Source organism: Rhinopithecus roxellana, chromosome 1 (assembly GCF_007565055.1).
Source record: "Rhinopithecus roxellana isolate Shanxi Qingling chromosome 1, ASM756505v1, whole genome shotgun sequence".
Lineage (NCBI taxonomy): Eukaryota > Metazoa > Chordata > Mammalia > Primates > Cercopithecidae > Rhinopithecus > Rhinopithecus roxellana.
Genome location: NC_044549.1, coordinates 119,780,663 through 119,797,777, shown reverse-complemented (window position 1 = coordinate 119,797,777; position 17,115 = coordinate 119,780,663). Strand labels below are relative to the sequence as shown.

At 38.1% G+C, this 17,115-nt stretch overlaps 1 protein-coding gene across 1 annotated transcript in view; it reads right to left on the bottom strand.

The window, feature by feature from the left end:
* Positions 1-17,115, bottom strand: part of CRB1 (crumbs cell polarity complex component 1) — a 213,301-nt gene that overhangs the window by 126,402 nt on the left and 69,784 nt on the right. Inside the window, exons 3-4 of the mRNA XM_030929663.1 lie at positions 7,781-7,976; positions 4,787-4,926 (exon numbers count right to left, since the gene is read on the bottom strand). Coding sequence (XP_030785523.1) covers positions 4,787-4,926; positions 7,781-7,976 — 336 coding nt within the window. The remainder of the gene's footprint in view (positions 1-4,786; positions 4,927-7,780; positions 7,977-17,115) is intronic.

Sequence of the window (17,115 nt, the reverse complement as noted above, 5' to 3'; positions counted from 1 at the left end):
TTTTCCCAGTTAATATTGAGCTGAACATTTTTTTTTTACCATTTCATTTTTTTTTCCTGTTTTTTCATTAGGCTGTTTTTCATACTGATTTATAAGAGTATTTATATATTGTGTATAGTGCAAGCCCCAAAATGTAAATTTAGTGGGATGCAAATATAACACTGATGGTCAATAGGATAACATCAACTGTTTTGTAACATGGTAAGAGAAAAGTATAAAGTTTTTAAAAATTTATATTTATTGATATATTTTTGAGACGGATTCTCACTGTGTTGACCAGGGTGGAGGGCACTGGTGTGATTTTGGCTCACTGCAGCCTCCGCCTGCCGGGTTCAAGTGATTCTCCTGCCTCAGCCTCCCAAGTAGCTGGGATTACAGGCGCGTGCCACCAAGCCTGGCTAATTTTGGCATGTTTAGTAGAGACACAAGGTTTCACCATGTTGGTCAGTCTGGTCTTGAGCTCCTGACTTCAGGTGATCCACCCGCCTCCGCCTCCCAAAGTGCTTGGATTACAGGCGTGAGCCACCACGCCAGTCCTGATGTTTTTAAAGAAACACAATTCAACTTCACAGTCGCCTGAGGGCCTTTGCAATATCATTTAACTCTGCTGAGAAATGTTTTGGAAAGAGAATTTACATTCGAGAATTGTAAAACTTGTAAACTAAATCATAGTATGTCTTTACTTTAAATTCATTCAACAACTTCCCCTTTCACATAGAATGGAATTCCACATCCTTAATATAACTTTAAAAACTCCCTGCATTCCCACAGTCTTTGTGATGTTTTTCTCTCTTCTAGAAAACTCTCCTTCAAGTGTTTTCTTGGCTAACTCTTACTCAGTTTTCAGACGTCATCTTGTATTACTTTCTCAGAATAACTTTCCATCATGGACAAATACAAATAAGATTCCCTTATTTTCTCTCGTGCCACCCAATTCTTTTCTTTCATTGCTCCTTTCATAATTTTAAATTACATATTTATTTGTGTGTATGGTTTCCTCCCTCAGCAGGCTGTGTGCTTCACAAAACAGAGACTCTGTTCATTTTATTTACCACTCCAATACTGAGCAATGTGTAAGTGGTAGACCTTCAGTCACTAGTACTACTCAAAGATTGAAAATAACAATTTAGATTATAATCCTAGTTTAACACATAAACCAGGGAATTGACTATTAAAAGCAAATAATGAGGAGATAATATGATTGCTCATTTTGTATTAATAATTGTAATAAACACCTAAATGAGATCATATGTTAAATCATAACCACAACATAAATTCTGCAGCTCAACAGTGTAATACATTTTTTACAAAAAGACCCTTGGGGCCTTTCTCAACAATCTGAAGAAGAAACTTAGAGTCAAAAAGTTCTAAAAAAAAAAAAAAAAGGAAACTAAAAGAACATGTTAGATCCAGACCCAACAATCCTTTATAGTGATCACCCCAACAAAGACCATTCAGAGTCTCTTAAACTTGAATGTTTACTTTTTGAATACTATTATTTCATACTTAAGGTTCTTCAAATACATTAAATAACAGTTTCTACAATAAGTTTTTATTAATTGGTATTTGTTGTGCCACAGTGGACTTATTGAAAAAAGGCTGGACTATTTTCAATTTCCTTCTCATTCTGACTCGAGACACACATAAACCAGGTTAGGGAGGAATTTAGAATCATCATAAATCCTTTTTTTGCTTTTCTGGCTCATGCATTATCTCATTCCAATCGTGAACATTAGGAAGGTTCTGATTTACAGTCTTGCCAGTCCTGTCCCCACCCCGAGGCTCTGTGGGGATTTTATTTGCTGCTCTCTTTAACCATGTACATAAATAGACTCCTTCAGTCAAGGCTATATTCAATAATTTTAACAAGCTTTTCTATAAAACTCTGAACAAAGAAACAATATGATACTGAGTCACATCCCGGGGTTCTTATATTATGTTTGTTTGTTAACAATTCCAATCACATCTGGGCGTCGGAAAATCTTTTAAGCTAAGCATTTAAGGTGACTGACACTTCTTATAATTATTAATTACTTCTGAAATGAGGACCCTAGGCAATTATAGCAGTGGATTCTCACCATTGTGTTCTGTGGCAGTGGAGTCATGATCTGAAGAAACGGTCTCCTTTTCTAGAGTAGTTTGTAGTGTTAACTTTTATCTTTGTATACAACAGCAAGATAGGTTGCAAAGGTATTCAGGATACTCTATCTAGGCAATATTACCATCCGTGCAGTAATCCAGGGCAGAAATCCAGAGGCAGAACTGTCTTAAACCTGTGCCCTTTTCTTACTCCCCACATCATTTCCACCTCCTATGTGACTCTCAGGGCTATCCCCCCACCCTTCAACCTCTATTCTCTTAGTTCTATCAAACAGACTTATCTCTTCAAACTACTGAAGAATCTTCTCCCTAGATTCCCCTGCCTTTAGTTTTATTTTCTTCTATCATCTGCCACAAAGCCAGGGAACTCTTTTGAAATTAACAAAGCAGATTTTGTTACTTCTCCGTCCCATAGTTGGCAGGGCAGATATGCAGCTTTGTGATCTGGCTTCAGTCCAGCTCCCCGGTTCCATGTCTCTACCTCCAGTCCTACACAGTCCAGCATTTTTGCAATCACTCAAAGTTCCACAATTGGACATGCTTTTTGCTTTTTTTTCTCTTTTTTTCTCCTTTTTTTTTTTTTTTTTTTAGACGAAGTCTCACCCTGTTGCCCTCAAGTGCAGGCTGGAGTGCAGTGACACTATCTTGGCTCACTGCAACCTCCTCCGCCTCCCAGGTTCAAGCGATTCTCCTGCCTTAGCCCCCTGAGTAGCTGGGACTACAGGTGTGCACCACCACAACCGGCTAATTTTTTTTTCCTACTTTTTGTACTTTTCGTAGAGATGGGGTTTCACCATGTTGACCAGGCTGGACTCAAACTTCTGATCTCAAGTGATCTGCCTGTTTCGGCCTCCCAAAGTGCTGGCATTACAGGTGTGAGCCAAGGCGCCCGGCCAGACATGCTCTTTTCTGCGTGTGCCTGCCACCTTTCTTGCTTCTTTCTTTCTTCTTCTCCTTCTGTTCTTCATTTCTTAAATAAGTAATGGACTACACAACTTTCTAATTTTGATATTCATTTAACTTTTATTTAGTGCTTACTATGCTCTAGGATAAGCCAGGAGTTTTATATACATTACTGGATTTATCTCTGAAACAACTCTATCCTGTGGATATTATAAATGAGGAAACTGAGGCTCAGAGCAGTAATTTGTCCAGAGTCACACAGCTACTGAGTACATTTATGGAACTTGCTCAGTCATCTTTAGCTTATCTAAAATGGTGCCTCTTTGAGCAAGCTATCCCTGTACTTCTTTTCTATTCATTTTTACAGAATTTATTATAGCCTCATATTGTACCAAAAATTGTACTATATACGTTTTGACATGTCTCCCTACTAGAATTTAGGCTCCTTGGAGGAAGGGATGATACCTTTTTTATTCCCAGATCACTATTGTTTTAGCCACTGAAATTCATGTGGCTTAAATGCTTGAATCCATGAATGAATGGAACATGTACTAGTTGGGTTTCTTGAGGTAGATGTTCTTAACTGCCTGACCATTACAAACTCCCACCCTCATACATAATTTCCACCTCGTGGTATAGAACTTGCAACATAGTTGCCCTTTCTTGAGTGCTTAATATGTGCCAGGCTCTATTTTTATAATTTTACTTTTCATAATAATACTACAAGTAAAATATTTTTATCCCTCTTTTGCAGATGAGGAACTTAAAGATTGAGAGGAACTCTTATTCTATGTTTTCTTCTATTTTTAGTTTTTTTAAGCTTTTAAACTTTTTATTAAAAATTAAAACCCAAACACACACCATAGTCTAGACCTACATGGAGTCAGGATCATCAATATCACTGTCTTCCACCTCCACATCTTGTCCCACTGAAATATCCTCAGCAGCAATAACATACATGGAGCTGTCATCTCCTATGATAACAGTGCCTTCTTTTGGAATACTTCCTGAGGGACTGCCACAATCCCATGGATAGTGAGTGATGCTACAATGTTATGACAGCCATGACATCACTAGGTAGTAGGAATTGTTCAGCTCCATTGTAATCTTACAGGACCACGGTTGTATATGCAGTCCATCATTGACCAGAATGTTGTTATGCAATGCAAAGCTGTATATCAAGCAGTTTGTTTCCCAAAATAAGCATCAATATTTGCCTGTGGCCTGTAATGTAACACAAATGTTACACACTGTTTTCTATTGATTTTTTTTATCACCTCTACACTCAAGTCTAATTATCCTCTATATGTAAACTTTAGTTATGGTTTATAGATAATTAACTTTTTATTATATTAACAAATATAACTGGTTACATTACAAATGCCTAAGAGAGTAGAAGTTTCTAATAGTTTAACATTATTTCATTGGTTTCTATATATTCCTGCCATATAAAAGAACATCTTGGAAAAAAAGCATCTTCCAGTGAATTTTCATCCGTGAAGATCATGCTGAATTTCATCTTTCCATTGATTTTCTTCCCCTCTGTTCCCCTAGAGGGTTATGATCATTGGGCAGCTTGGTAACCTACTTTAGACAATATTTAGTGTAGTGGTAAAAATGTTTGAGCACTGAAGAATAAAACTAAATTAAACAATAATAGCTACAAGAAATAATTGACTTAAAACATTTAACAAAAGTAATTTTTCGTTTCATTTGCTATAAACGATATGTTTCTATTCTAAACAAATGAAAAATAATTGGTGGAAAGTATTTTGTCACTTACCAGGCCAGCAGTGACAAGTGTAATTGTCAACACTGTCCTCACATGTAGCATTATTATGACAAGGTTTTGACCAACAAAGAGGCATCAGGGTCTCACAGTGTGTCCCTGTGAATCCACTACCCATGCAGTTACAGCTGTATCTGGAAAGTAATGAAATTTTCATGTCAACTCTTGGTCATATTGAGATCAGATATCTTTATACTGTTTCTTCATCTGTCCATCAACCCAAGACCCATGGCATAGTCTTACTGCCTCAAAAACTCTGGGGAATTATCTATACAGGATTGAATGCATGATTATTTGCTTATTAATGTAAATCATGACTATTCAGTTTCTCATTCATAAACTGAATATAGTACCTATGTTACAAGGTTATTGTGACAATTAAGTATGTGTATAAAGAATAGACATGTATCTGAAGGTACTAAATATAAAGAATCCCATGTATCTGAAGGTACTAAATATGTTGCTACTAAATAGCACTTAATAAAATTGTTAACATGTTTTAAGGTGGTAGAGAATGATTTATACCATCATGGCACTCTGTTATACAGAGAGCCCATTAATAAGGTCTCATATGAAAAATGAAACCATAAATTATGAAAAACTCAGGAAAAGCCTTCATTAAATGAATTGTGACTTATGATGTTCTCTTATTTTTAGATTGCAAGAATATTTAAACCTTACTATTTCTAATTATTCACGGATTCACTGGAATTATCAAATAGCCCCAAAATACACATCTAATGAAGAAAGTTGTTGATTTTATTAAGAGGAGACTTTAATTTAGGTGAGGGTCTCCTCAAAGATTTAGTATTGGAAAAAATGGATCTGCACACTCAGCTTAGGCAAAATGAGGGTCTTGGGAAAAGAATATCTATGAATTTATAAGGCATGTAGAGTCCTCTTCACTATGGCTGTGTGTGTTTTTATCACCAACCAAATATTATAAGTGACTATAATCTTCATATGTGTTGTTTGAAATCTATTCACTATTCCATTTGTTCAATTAAAAATACCTACTAAAAATCTAGTATAGGTAAAACATTAGTGACAAGAACCCTGTGGTCAAAGGGCTTGGCTGGCTGACTAATGGACCTCAGTTCATGGAATTAGAAGCTCCATTTGCATAACTCCTTTGGTCTGCAAGAAGTTCTTTTTTTTTTTTTTTTTTTTTTTCCTCCATATACCTCATAGCAAACATTTTAAATTTTTGTGGGAAAACAAAGTTAGGTTGTATTGGATCGATCTTATGACTATCATCTCAAAATTTAGGCAATAAGAGATAATGGCACAATAGGGAAACTATTCATGGCATATTCAAGAGAGGAGAATAAAAGTTAGCAAAGTTTCAGCCTTGTTTTGTTTACACTTCCAACGGAATCAAAACGTTGTCATTTCTGTCCTGATGCTTTCTGGAAACAGTGGAGTAGGGAGGGGTGAGCCTCCTTTTCCTCTGGAGGTCTTGTGTGGAAACTTCCATTGTGACCTGTCTGTCTCCGTGTTGGCCAGTTACCTGTCTCCAGGAATGTAGATTTACGCCCCTAGAGCATTATTGGGGTACAACTAAAAGTCAAAGACAAGACATAGAATGTAATTAAACGTTATATTTTATATTTTAAAAAGAATATACAACCACATTGTTCTATTTAAAATTTGAGGGCCAGGCACAGTGACTCAAGCCTGTAATCCCAACACTTTGGGAGGCCGAGGTGGGTGGATCACCTGTGGTCAAGAGTTCGAGACCAGTCTCGCCAACATGGTGAAACCCCATCTCTACTAAAAATATAAAAATTAGCCAGGCATGGTGGTGGGCATATGGAATAAACTCCAGCTACTCAGGAGGCTGAGGCAGGAGAATTGCTTGAACCGGGAGGCAGAGGTTGCAGTGAACCAAGATCACACCACTGCACTTCAGCCAGGGTGACAGAGCAAGAAAAAAAAAAAAAGTCTATTATTTTGATTATTTTGTTGCAAATTTTTGAAGCATATGTGCCTTTTATTGCTCTTCTTTTAACTCTGACTCACTTTGAAATTAGATTTGGGATAAATCATGTCTTATTTACTAAATAAAGAAAAACTGGATTCTGGTCCTCCTTTTGCAAAGAATTAATTCTGTGAACTTGTGGGCGTCCTCTCATTTCCCTTAACTTTAGATTCCTTATTGTAATATGGAAACATTAATACTCATCTTGCCTTCCACTGAGCTGTTGAAGGATCAAACAAGATAATTTTAAGTGCTAATCTTTTTAAAAATTGTTATGCATTTGATAACTCAATATCATGGCTTAAACAAGTATGAGAAAGTTTTTCAGTGTTGTGGCTTAAATAAGTATTAGAAAGTTCTTTTAAAATGTTTTATATGAGCTCAATTACTGTTACACACATTTATTATATTCATCATATTGAGAGGTAATTTATTGCTGTTCTATTTTGCCTGAAAGCCAATGATAGACTTCAATTTGAAGCAGAATCACATGGCTATTTCTCACCATTATGCTTTTTCAAAAATATTCACCCAATTCCCTGAACACGTGGAAATTAATTCAAGATATAAGTAATTAAATATCACTGCCCTTTCCAACATGGTCATGGTTTGTATAACATTTTTAAAGAATTTATTGTTGTCATCTGATTTATATCCTTGACATACAGATACAACTATATATATATATATAAATAAAATAATCTATAGCTTTGTTTTTACACCTTTCCTATCTACAACAGGTTTATTTCATGGAATTGAAAAATTGACTATTTTCCATAGGATAAGCAGTTCTAAACTATTACAAGAATTACTTGTAAAATCTTCCCTCTTGAGACAGATGGTCTCCAAGAATACCCTTTATAGTGAAATCTGAATGTTTTCATTAAAGTATAAAGTAACCCCCCAAATTTTAAGCCGAGAATGTGAGAGCTCTAAATTCACCAGAGTGGTAAAAGTTCTTGGTCAGGGAGTTCTAAGCCAATCACCCAACGCCAGAGAAAATGTACCTGTTTTCTCCATCCACACACAGCCCTCCATGGAGACACGGTTGACTGGCACACTCATCAATGTTGAGTTCACAATGATCCCCTAGGAATCCAGGGGCACAGTCGCAGAAATAGGCCCCCAGAGCATCCTGACAAGTTGCACCATTTAAACAAGGCTGGGACCAACATTCATCAATTTCCAATTCACAGTTTATACCTTTTTAAAAAGTCAGCACAGAAAAAACAGAAAAAGTTTTAGCAAAGTGTTCATAATTCAGCAATTTGACAATGCTTTGTTTACCAGAGCACTTGTCAAATGTTCTGTTACCCAAAATAATTTTCCCCCTTAATTGTAATTGATATTAACTTTTGGTGTGCTTGTGGGAAGTTGCACAAGGCAGAGCAGCTGTTACAAAGAATTATTGCATACAACAGCTTGTGGTGTTTAGTCTGTGAAAACAAATAAGTCATTTTTAGAACAAAGTTTATTGTTAACTGCACTTTTGTTGGAAGCCTAAAAATGGCTGGTCGATGTTTTTCTATTATTTTTAAACACTTAATTTAGTAAAGCAGCAGAGAAAACAGTGGGTAAGAGCTCAGACTCCAAAGCCAGACAGTTGGGTCGGGATCCTGGCACAGCCACTTATTAGCTGTATGACCTTGGGCAAGTTTCTCAGCCTTTCCATGTTTCAGCTTCCTCACATTAAGAAGACAATAGTGGTAATTGTCTCATAGGACTCTTAGTATAATTAAATGTGTTCAAAAATACTTATAACAGTACCTGACACATACTATTTGCTAGAGAAAAAACACTTTTTTCGGCAAAAAAAATCTATTGTACTAATATAATGTGCAACTATTGATCTAAGTGCTCATTTTGCATAGATATTTTTATCTTAATTTTTCTTTTTGTAAAATACTACCTTTAAATACAAAAATTGGTGACTTAATGTAATTAATGGCATCATTAGAAGCTGTTAACACTTCATTTTAAGGTAATGTTACATTAAAACAAACTGTACTTATCCTCCCAAAATTAGTAGGTATTATTTGCTAAGCAAAATAAGTTTATGATTTATACAGGTTGTAGTAGTATTTAAATAACAAACTATTTTATTAAACGTCAAAACAGTATTTGATATACAATAATCACATTTGCATACAGGTTTTAAAAGACACGAAAGGAGGAATATCTATACTTACCCAGCTTTGGTTCTGTGTTTCTAATCCCAAATAATAAATTATATATTAAAATGATATTAAAAGATTTTCAAATAACTCAGAAGTCAGTAGTAGTTTGATTGATTTGTACCCACTTTTCTTGACAGAAAATGCAGCAGGATATTCTAACACCATCTATTATTTATAACTGTTACGAGATTCAACAAATACCCAACTTAAAAGAGAAGCCAGCATATTAAATGTGATTTTTTTTGAAAAATAAAAAACTTAAACATTAAATTTATGTCCATCAAAATGGAAACTTTTGCAATAGCACTTGTTTCCAGGTAAACGGCTTGCTCTTTAAGGCTTAGCTATTTCTTACGCAGTCTGTGAATGAGATTGTCCATGGTTGATTTACTTGGCATAACTAAGGTCCTGGAAAAGTGGAAAGAACATAAATTTTTTAGATAGACCATCCAGGACTGAGCTCTGCTCTGTCACTACTAACAACGAGGCTGGATACAGTAAATGCTACATCAGTGGTAGGTATTACTATAGCGTGTTTGTCATTTCCTGCATTCCATCTTTAATTCTTCAGGGTAGGTAGAATAAAAAATGTATGAAAAGTGACAGGAAGCAAGGGCAACTCTAAAAGAGATTTTAGAATAACCATAAATTCACTTATCAATAAATATAAATGACATTACTGGGAGTATAAACTATAGAGACTGGAAAAATTTGGAGCAGCCAGCATGTCAAATACCATTAAAAAAGATCAACAAAGTAGAAAAAGCCACAGAGCTATAGTAAATATATAGTTAAAATTAGGTAATAAATATTTGAAGTAGATTAATAGCCTTACAGTGAGAGGAGAAGAAGGTAGAAAATGGGGCTTTCCAGTACTGGAAAGTTGAAGGTCAAAAACTAGAAGGTTTAGAGAGCAATGACAGACACATCCCTGAGATGCTTCTCATGAAGTCCGTGATTGTTGGGGAGATGTCAAGATAGAGAAGGAGTGACAGCGTATGGGCATGGAGAGATCAGGTGACAGAGGTCCTGCCAAAAGTTCAATAGAAGCAAGGAAATGAGAAGCCTCAGGATGTGGTGATAATTTTGGTTGTAAAGCAGGTTTGAATGACGCTAGGGTCTAACTTGAAATTGGATCAATGTATGACTGCAGTGGAATAAAGATGAAGGTGATTGAGAATAAGAAGCTCATGAAATTCCAAAAGCATGGTCTATACAATTCCATAATGGCTTCTAACTGCATTTGAGTAAAGTGAAAACTTATTTTAACCTTTTTAATATTTGTTTTATTTCCTATTAAAATTCTGCCATCACTCTACATGCTAGTCATATGTCATACCAGACTGTTTGCTTTTCCTCAAACCTACCATATACCTCTACCACTCCAAGTTTTTGTACACACTGATCTCTGTCTGCAATGCTTTTCCCCCCTTGTCCACCCAATGAAGGCATACTTTTAAAACTTAAGTTAACTGTCCCACCAGTGGACTCATAGCAACAGTGGTTTCAGCAAGAAAGCCAGCCTTCCTTCTTGTCCTTGAGAATCATGGAGATAAGAACTCTTTAAAGAGGATTGTGTGGAAAGTGGTTTCGTAGAATAAATGCCAAGTTTCAGCAAAAGCCATGGGATTAAAGGTGCATTGGGAAAGATAAAAATGTTTGGTTTATCTATTTGTAGTTGAGAAGAGACTATAGGTAGAGAAACAGGTGATCACTCTAACAGAAGTCAGAAAGATTTTGCCCTGTGACATTTCACATAAGCGAGTGTAGGTATACATTAGCAATCTGTACCTCCAGACCAGATCACCCTTCTTTTTTTTTTTTCTTTTTTTTCTGAGATGGAGTCTCACTTGTCTCACTTTGTCACCAGTGGTGCTATCTTGGTTCACTGCAACCTCTGCCTCCCAGGTTCAAGCAGTTCTCATGCCTCAGCCTTCCAAGTAACTGGGACTACAGGCACATGCCACCATGCTCAGCTAATTTTTGTATTTTTAGTAGAGACGGGGTTTCACCATGTTGGTCAGGCTGGTCTCAAACTCCTGACCTCAAGTGATCCACCTGCCTCAGCCTCCCAAAGTGCTGGGATTACAGGCGTGAGCCACTGTGTCCGGCCCAGATCATCCTTCTGATACTGTCTGTAGAATGTCTTCTTCAGTTATCTCACAGGCATTGATATGTTGGCTGTGTCCCCACCCAAATCTCATCTTGAATTCCCAGGTATTGTGGGAGGGACCCAGTGGGAGGTAATTGAATCATGGGGGCGGGTCTTTCCTTTGCTGTTCTTGTGATAGTGAATAAATCTCACAAGATCTGATGGTTTTGTAAGGGGGAGTTGCCCTACACAAGCTCTCTCTTTGCCTGCTGCCATCCATGTAAGACAGGACTTGCTCCTGCTTACCTCCTGCCATGATTTTGAGACTTTCCCAGCCATGTGGAACTGTGAGTTAACTAAACCATTTTCCTGTATAAATCACCCAGTCTCGGGTATGTCTTGATTAGCAGAGTGAAAAATGGACTAATACAGTCATCATTCCCCAATTCCAAATAATGATAACCTTCCTCTCCCCACTCGTGCTGATCTGCTCCACCCCCATCCCTGCCAAAACTCTCCTCTCAGTGAATGGTATTATCATCCAGGTCACCCAAGCCATAGTTCTAGGAGTCACCATCTTATTTGCTACTATTCCCCTATCTTAATTAGTCATCAAATCTCATCATTTCTCTCTTAGAAATGGATCTAAGGTGCCATCCTTATGGCTGTGGCCTTAATTCAACCCTCATCATGTCTCATCTGCTCTTATTACTACTGACTTCTCTTTTCGTAATCACTGTCTACATTTCTATAGAAATGTGATCACTCTAAAGTACAAGTATGATTGTACCATTGTCTGCTTAAATTTTTGACATCATCCTTTCTCTATCTGCCTGTCTCTGAAGTAAAGCACAATTGCCTTGTAATGCAGTAGAAGCTTCTAAAAGATGTAGATTCTACTGGTGCCACCCACAGCAGTGTCCTCACAGCTCCACTGTATCTCAAGACTCTAGGCTGCATATAGGTGTTTTCCTTAATTGTAAGCCCCACTCCTTACTCCCTCCTTCCCCAGGCTAGCTCCAATTACTTCCCAAATATCCAGTTCATGTATCCCATGATTCTGGAAACTATACTTACTTATATTTGCCTCTAATGCTGCTCCACTGTGCTCTCAAAATTCCCCTTAATATAAATGTCTATATATATTGTCCTCAATTGCTTATTTTTCTATTTTATCTACAAAATTGTGAGCTCCTTGAGGACAGGGTCTTTGACCTTTAACACCAATATCTGTGGCATTTAGCACACATTCTTGAATATAAAAAAATGCTCAATAAATGTTGAATGCATGAGTAATCAAGTCACAGCTATGGAATAATCAACCACCTCTACAGGAAGGCAAACTGTACGCCGAAACAGAGCTTCTCAGTGCTTCTACAAGCCTGGGCCAGAAATCAAAAGCCCAAAAGTCAAATTGTGTCTTTGGCAAATGTTTAAAACATATTATGGTTTCAGAATGATTATGCCCCAAACTTCTGATCAGTATTTAGAGACTTTGCACCCCAATTGGCATCTTTCGGCATTCAGAGATCCTTGTTAACATTCTGTGCCACAAGATAATGCACATTATATTTTATCAGGATGGAACAGGTCTTGACTCTGACGCTGTCCTCATCATTCTTTACAGTGGGCAGGGAGCACACCATGCACACAGCAAGGTGTTGATAAGCCATTCTGAATGCCTTTCTCATTATCTGCAGAGTTCACGCTTTGGAAATAATTGTAGTCTGGCTTCAGACTATCATCTTAAATTTCAGATTCCATTCAATGTATTTGATGCCTAACAGACCTCTATGCACCATATTTTCCTTTTGAATAAGAATTATGTATGCTATTTTGGGGCTTTTTATATATATCAAGTACAATAATTATCAGTGCAAGTCGGTGACACAAGTATCAGAGCAATGTGGAACTGTAGCATTCGGTTTTCATTACCGTGATAGATTTACAGTAAGTTCTCCTCCTAGATATTATAGTCATAATCTGTTTAACATCCTAAAGTAATAGGGAGAGGCTGGATAACTTCCTGCTCTGATTAATAACATTTAATAAGCATAACAATGTTTAGCAAGATGTTAGAAGAAATTAAAGGTAGATAATTATTATTTTCAGTGGGAACATCTTTGGAGTTTTAGCCAATGAGATTTCTGGCTTGTGAATTTAGACACACCTTTCCTAAGGACACTAAAAATAACAAAATTCCCTTTCTGAATCACTCACTTAAAGCAGATTTTACAAGCCCAGGATTCTATCTCTGAAGGACTGCCGAATTTTTTCAATTCTAAGACTCCTTTTTTCTCCCTTACATTTTTAACATCTTTAGAACCGAGATGCACTTTACAATCAGCAGTGTCTTAGCCTCATGTTATAACTTAGCCAAATAATTTTTTTCGTTTTTAATGATATCTGAAATGTAAGTAAGACTGAGGATGTATTAAATCTTGTGATATAGAAAATTTGTCTTGATAAATATTATTAATACTTTGTCATTATTTTATTTAACTATTTTATTATATTTTATTATTTTGTTATTATGACTATTATAATCCTTTTTGTTTCTACAGGTTTGCTTTACTGCTAGACAAAATTGGAAAAACCTGTGGTTTCCATATTAAACATACTTTTTTTTTCAGGTTTTCTTAATCCTTGTCATATTGTGTCCTCTTTGGTACCCTTTTACCATCAGTGAAAGTTTAAGAATGTTCTTGACACTGTTTCAAAACCAGCTTCCCAGAATATCATGGAGGCTGAAACTAATTCTAGGAAGAGAAAGAAAGAATGTCTTCTCTTCGTCAGCCCTAGGAGTGGAGCACTGGGAGGAAATTCTCCTACTTCGTTGTATCTAATGATTACAATTGTCTGTTTGGAGAACAGTTTCTTCTATTCTGTGAGCTCATTCTTCATTCCTATTCTCCAGCCATTTTTCTCTAAATGCATCTGCATGCCAGTTCTCCCACTTTACTTCCATCATAAATGTCATAAAATTTACCATAAGATAGTAAAATATGATTTTCCCAAGTTAATAGGAATGACTTTCCCCATACACTTTCTATATTTTATACATATATATACACACACACTTTTTAAAAGAATTATGAAAGTAACAAAATATATATCAAATATATATCAAATTTAAAAAGTTGGAGTAGGATTTGGGGGGCGGAGCAAGATGGCCGAATAGGAACAACTCCAGTCTCCAACTCCCAGCGCGAGCGACACAGAAGACCGGTGATTTCTGCATTTTCAACTGAGGTACTGGGGTCATCTCACTAGGGAGTGCCGGACAATCGGTGCTGGTCAGCTGCTGCAGCCTGACCAGCGAGAGCTGAAGCAGGGCGAGGCATCGCCTCACCTGGAAGCGCAAGGGGGAAGGGGATCCGTTTTCCTAGCCAGGGGAACTGAGACACACAACACCTGGAAAATCGGGTAACTCCCACCCCAATACTGCGCTGTAAGCATACAGGCATTCCAGGAGAATATATCCCACACCTGGCCGGGAGGGTCCCACGCCCACGAAGCCTCCCTCACTGCTAACACAGCAGTCTGCCGCGATCTATCCGCAAGGCAGCAGCGAGGCTGGGGGAGGGGCGCCCGCCATTGCTGAGGCTTAAGTACGTAAACAAAGCCGCTGGGAAGCTCGAACTGGGTGGAGCTCACAGCAGCTCAAGGAAGCCTGCCTGTCTCTGTAGTCTCCACCTCTGGGGACAGCGCACAGCTGAAGACCAACAGGGGAAGTAGCGGGAGCCGGTGCAGACGCGAACGACTCTGTCTGACAGCTTTGGGGAGAGCCGCGGATCTCCCAACGCGGAGGTTGAGATCTGAGAACGGACAGACTGCCTGCTCAGGTGTGTCCCTGACCCCTGAGTAGCCTAGCTGGGAGAAATCCCCCACTAGGGGCAGTCTGACACCCCACACCTCACAGGGTGCAGTACACCCCTGAGAGGACACTTCCAAAGGAAGAATCAGACAGGTACACTCGCTGTTCAGCAATATTCTATCTTCGGCAACCTCTGCTGCTGATACCCAGGCAAACAGGGTCTGGAGTGGACCTCAAGCAATCTCCAACAGACCAACAGAGAGTCCTTCTGACTGTCAGAAGGAAAACTATCAAACAGGAAGGACACCTATACCAAAACCCCATCAGTTCGTCACCACCATCAAAGACCAGAGACAGATAAAACCACAAAGATGGGGAAGAAGCAGGGCAGAAAAGCTGGAAATTCAAAAAATAAGAGCGCATCTCCCCCTGCAAAGGAGCGCAGCCCATCACCAGCAACGGATCAAAGCTGGTCAGAGAATGACTTGGACGAGAGGAGAGAAGAAGGCTTCAGTCCATCAAACTTATCAGAGCTAAAGGAGGAATTACGTACCCAGCGCAAAGAAACTAAAAATCTTGAAAAAAGAGTGGAAGAATTGACAGCTAGACTCATTAATGCAGAGAAGATCATAAACGAAATGACAGAGATGAAAACCATGACACGAGAAATACGTGACAAATGCACAAGCTTCAGTAACCGACTCGATCAACTGGAAGAAAGAGTATCAGCGATTGAAGATCAAATGAATGAAATGAAGCGAGAAGAGAAACCAAAAGAAAAAAGAAGAAAAAGAAATGAGCAAAGCCTGCAAGAAGTATGGGATTACGTAAAAAGACCAAATCTACGTCTGATTGGGGTGCCTGAAAGTGAGGGGGAAAATGGAACTAAGTTGGAAAACACTCTTCAGGATATCATCCAGGAGAACTTCCCCAACCTAGTAGGGCAGGCCAACATTCAAATTCAGGAAATACAGAGAACGCCACAAAGATACTCCTCCAGAAGAGCAACTCCAAGACACATCATTGCCAGATTCACCAAAGTTGAAATGAAGGAAAAAATCTTAAGGGCAGCCAGAGAGAAAGGTCGGGTCACCCACAAAGGGAAGCCCATCAGACTAACAGCAGATCTCTCGGCAGAAACTCTACAAGCCAGAAGAGAGTGGGGGCCAATATTCAACGTTCTTAAAGAAAAGAATTTTAAACCCAGAATTTCATATCCAGCCAAACTAAGTTTCATAAGTGAAGGAGAAATAAAATCCTTTACAGATAAGCAAATGCTTAGAGATTTTGTCACCACCAGGCCTGCCTTACAAGAGACCCTGAAGGAAGCCCTAAACATGGAAAGGAACAACCGGTACCAGCCATCGCAAAAACTTGGCAAAATGTAAAGACCATCGAGGCTAGGAAGAAACTGCATCAACTAACGAGCAAAATAACCAGTTAATATCATAATGGCAGGATCAAGTTCACACATAACAATATTAACCTTAAATGTTAATGGACTAAATGCTCCAATTAAAAGACACAGACTGGCAAACTGGATAAAGAGTCAAGACCCATCAGTCTGCTGTATTCAGGAGACCCATCTCACATGCAGAGACACACATAGGCTCAAAATAAAGGGATGGAGGAAGATCTACCAAGCAAATGGAGAACAAAAAAAAGCAGGGGTTGCAATCCTAGTCTCTGATAAAACAGACTTTAAACCATCAAAGATCAAAAGAGACAAAGAAGGCCATTACATAATGGTAAAGGGATCAATTCAACAGGAAGAGCTAACTCTCCTAAATATATATGCACCCAATACAGGAGCACCCAGATTCATAAAGCAAGTCCTTAGAGACTTACAAAGAGACTTAGACTCCCATACAATAATAATGGGAGACTTCAACACTCCGCTGTCAACATTAGACAGATCAACGAGACAGAAAGTTAACAAGGATATCCAGGAATTGAACTCATCTCTGCACCAAGCGGACCTAATAGACATCTATAGAACTCTCCACCCCAAATCAACAGAATATACATTCTTCTCAGCACCACATCGCACTTATTCCAAAATTGACCACATAATTGGAAGTAAAGTACTCCTCAGCAAATGTAAAAGAACAGAAATTATAACAAACTGTCTCTCAGACCACAGTGCAATCAAACTAGAACTCAGGACTAAGAAACTCAATCAAAATCGCTCGACTACATGGAAACTGAACAACCTGCTCCTGAATGACTACTGGGTACATAACGAAATGAAAGCGG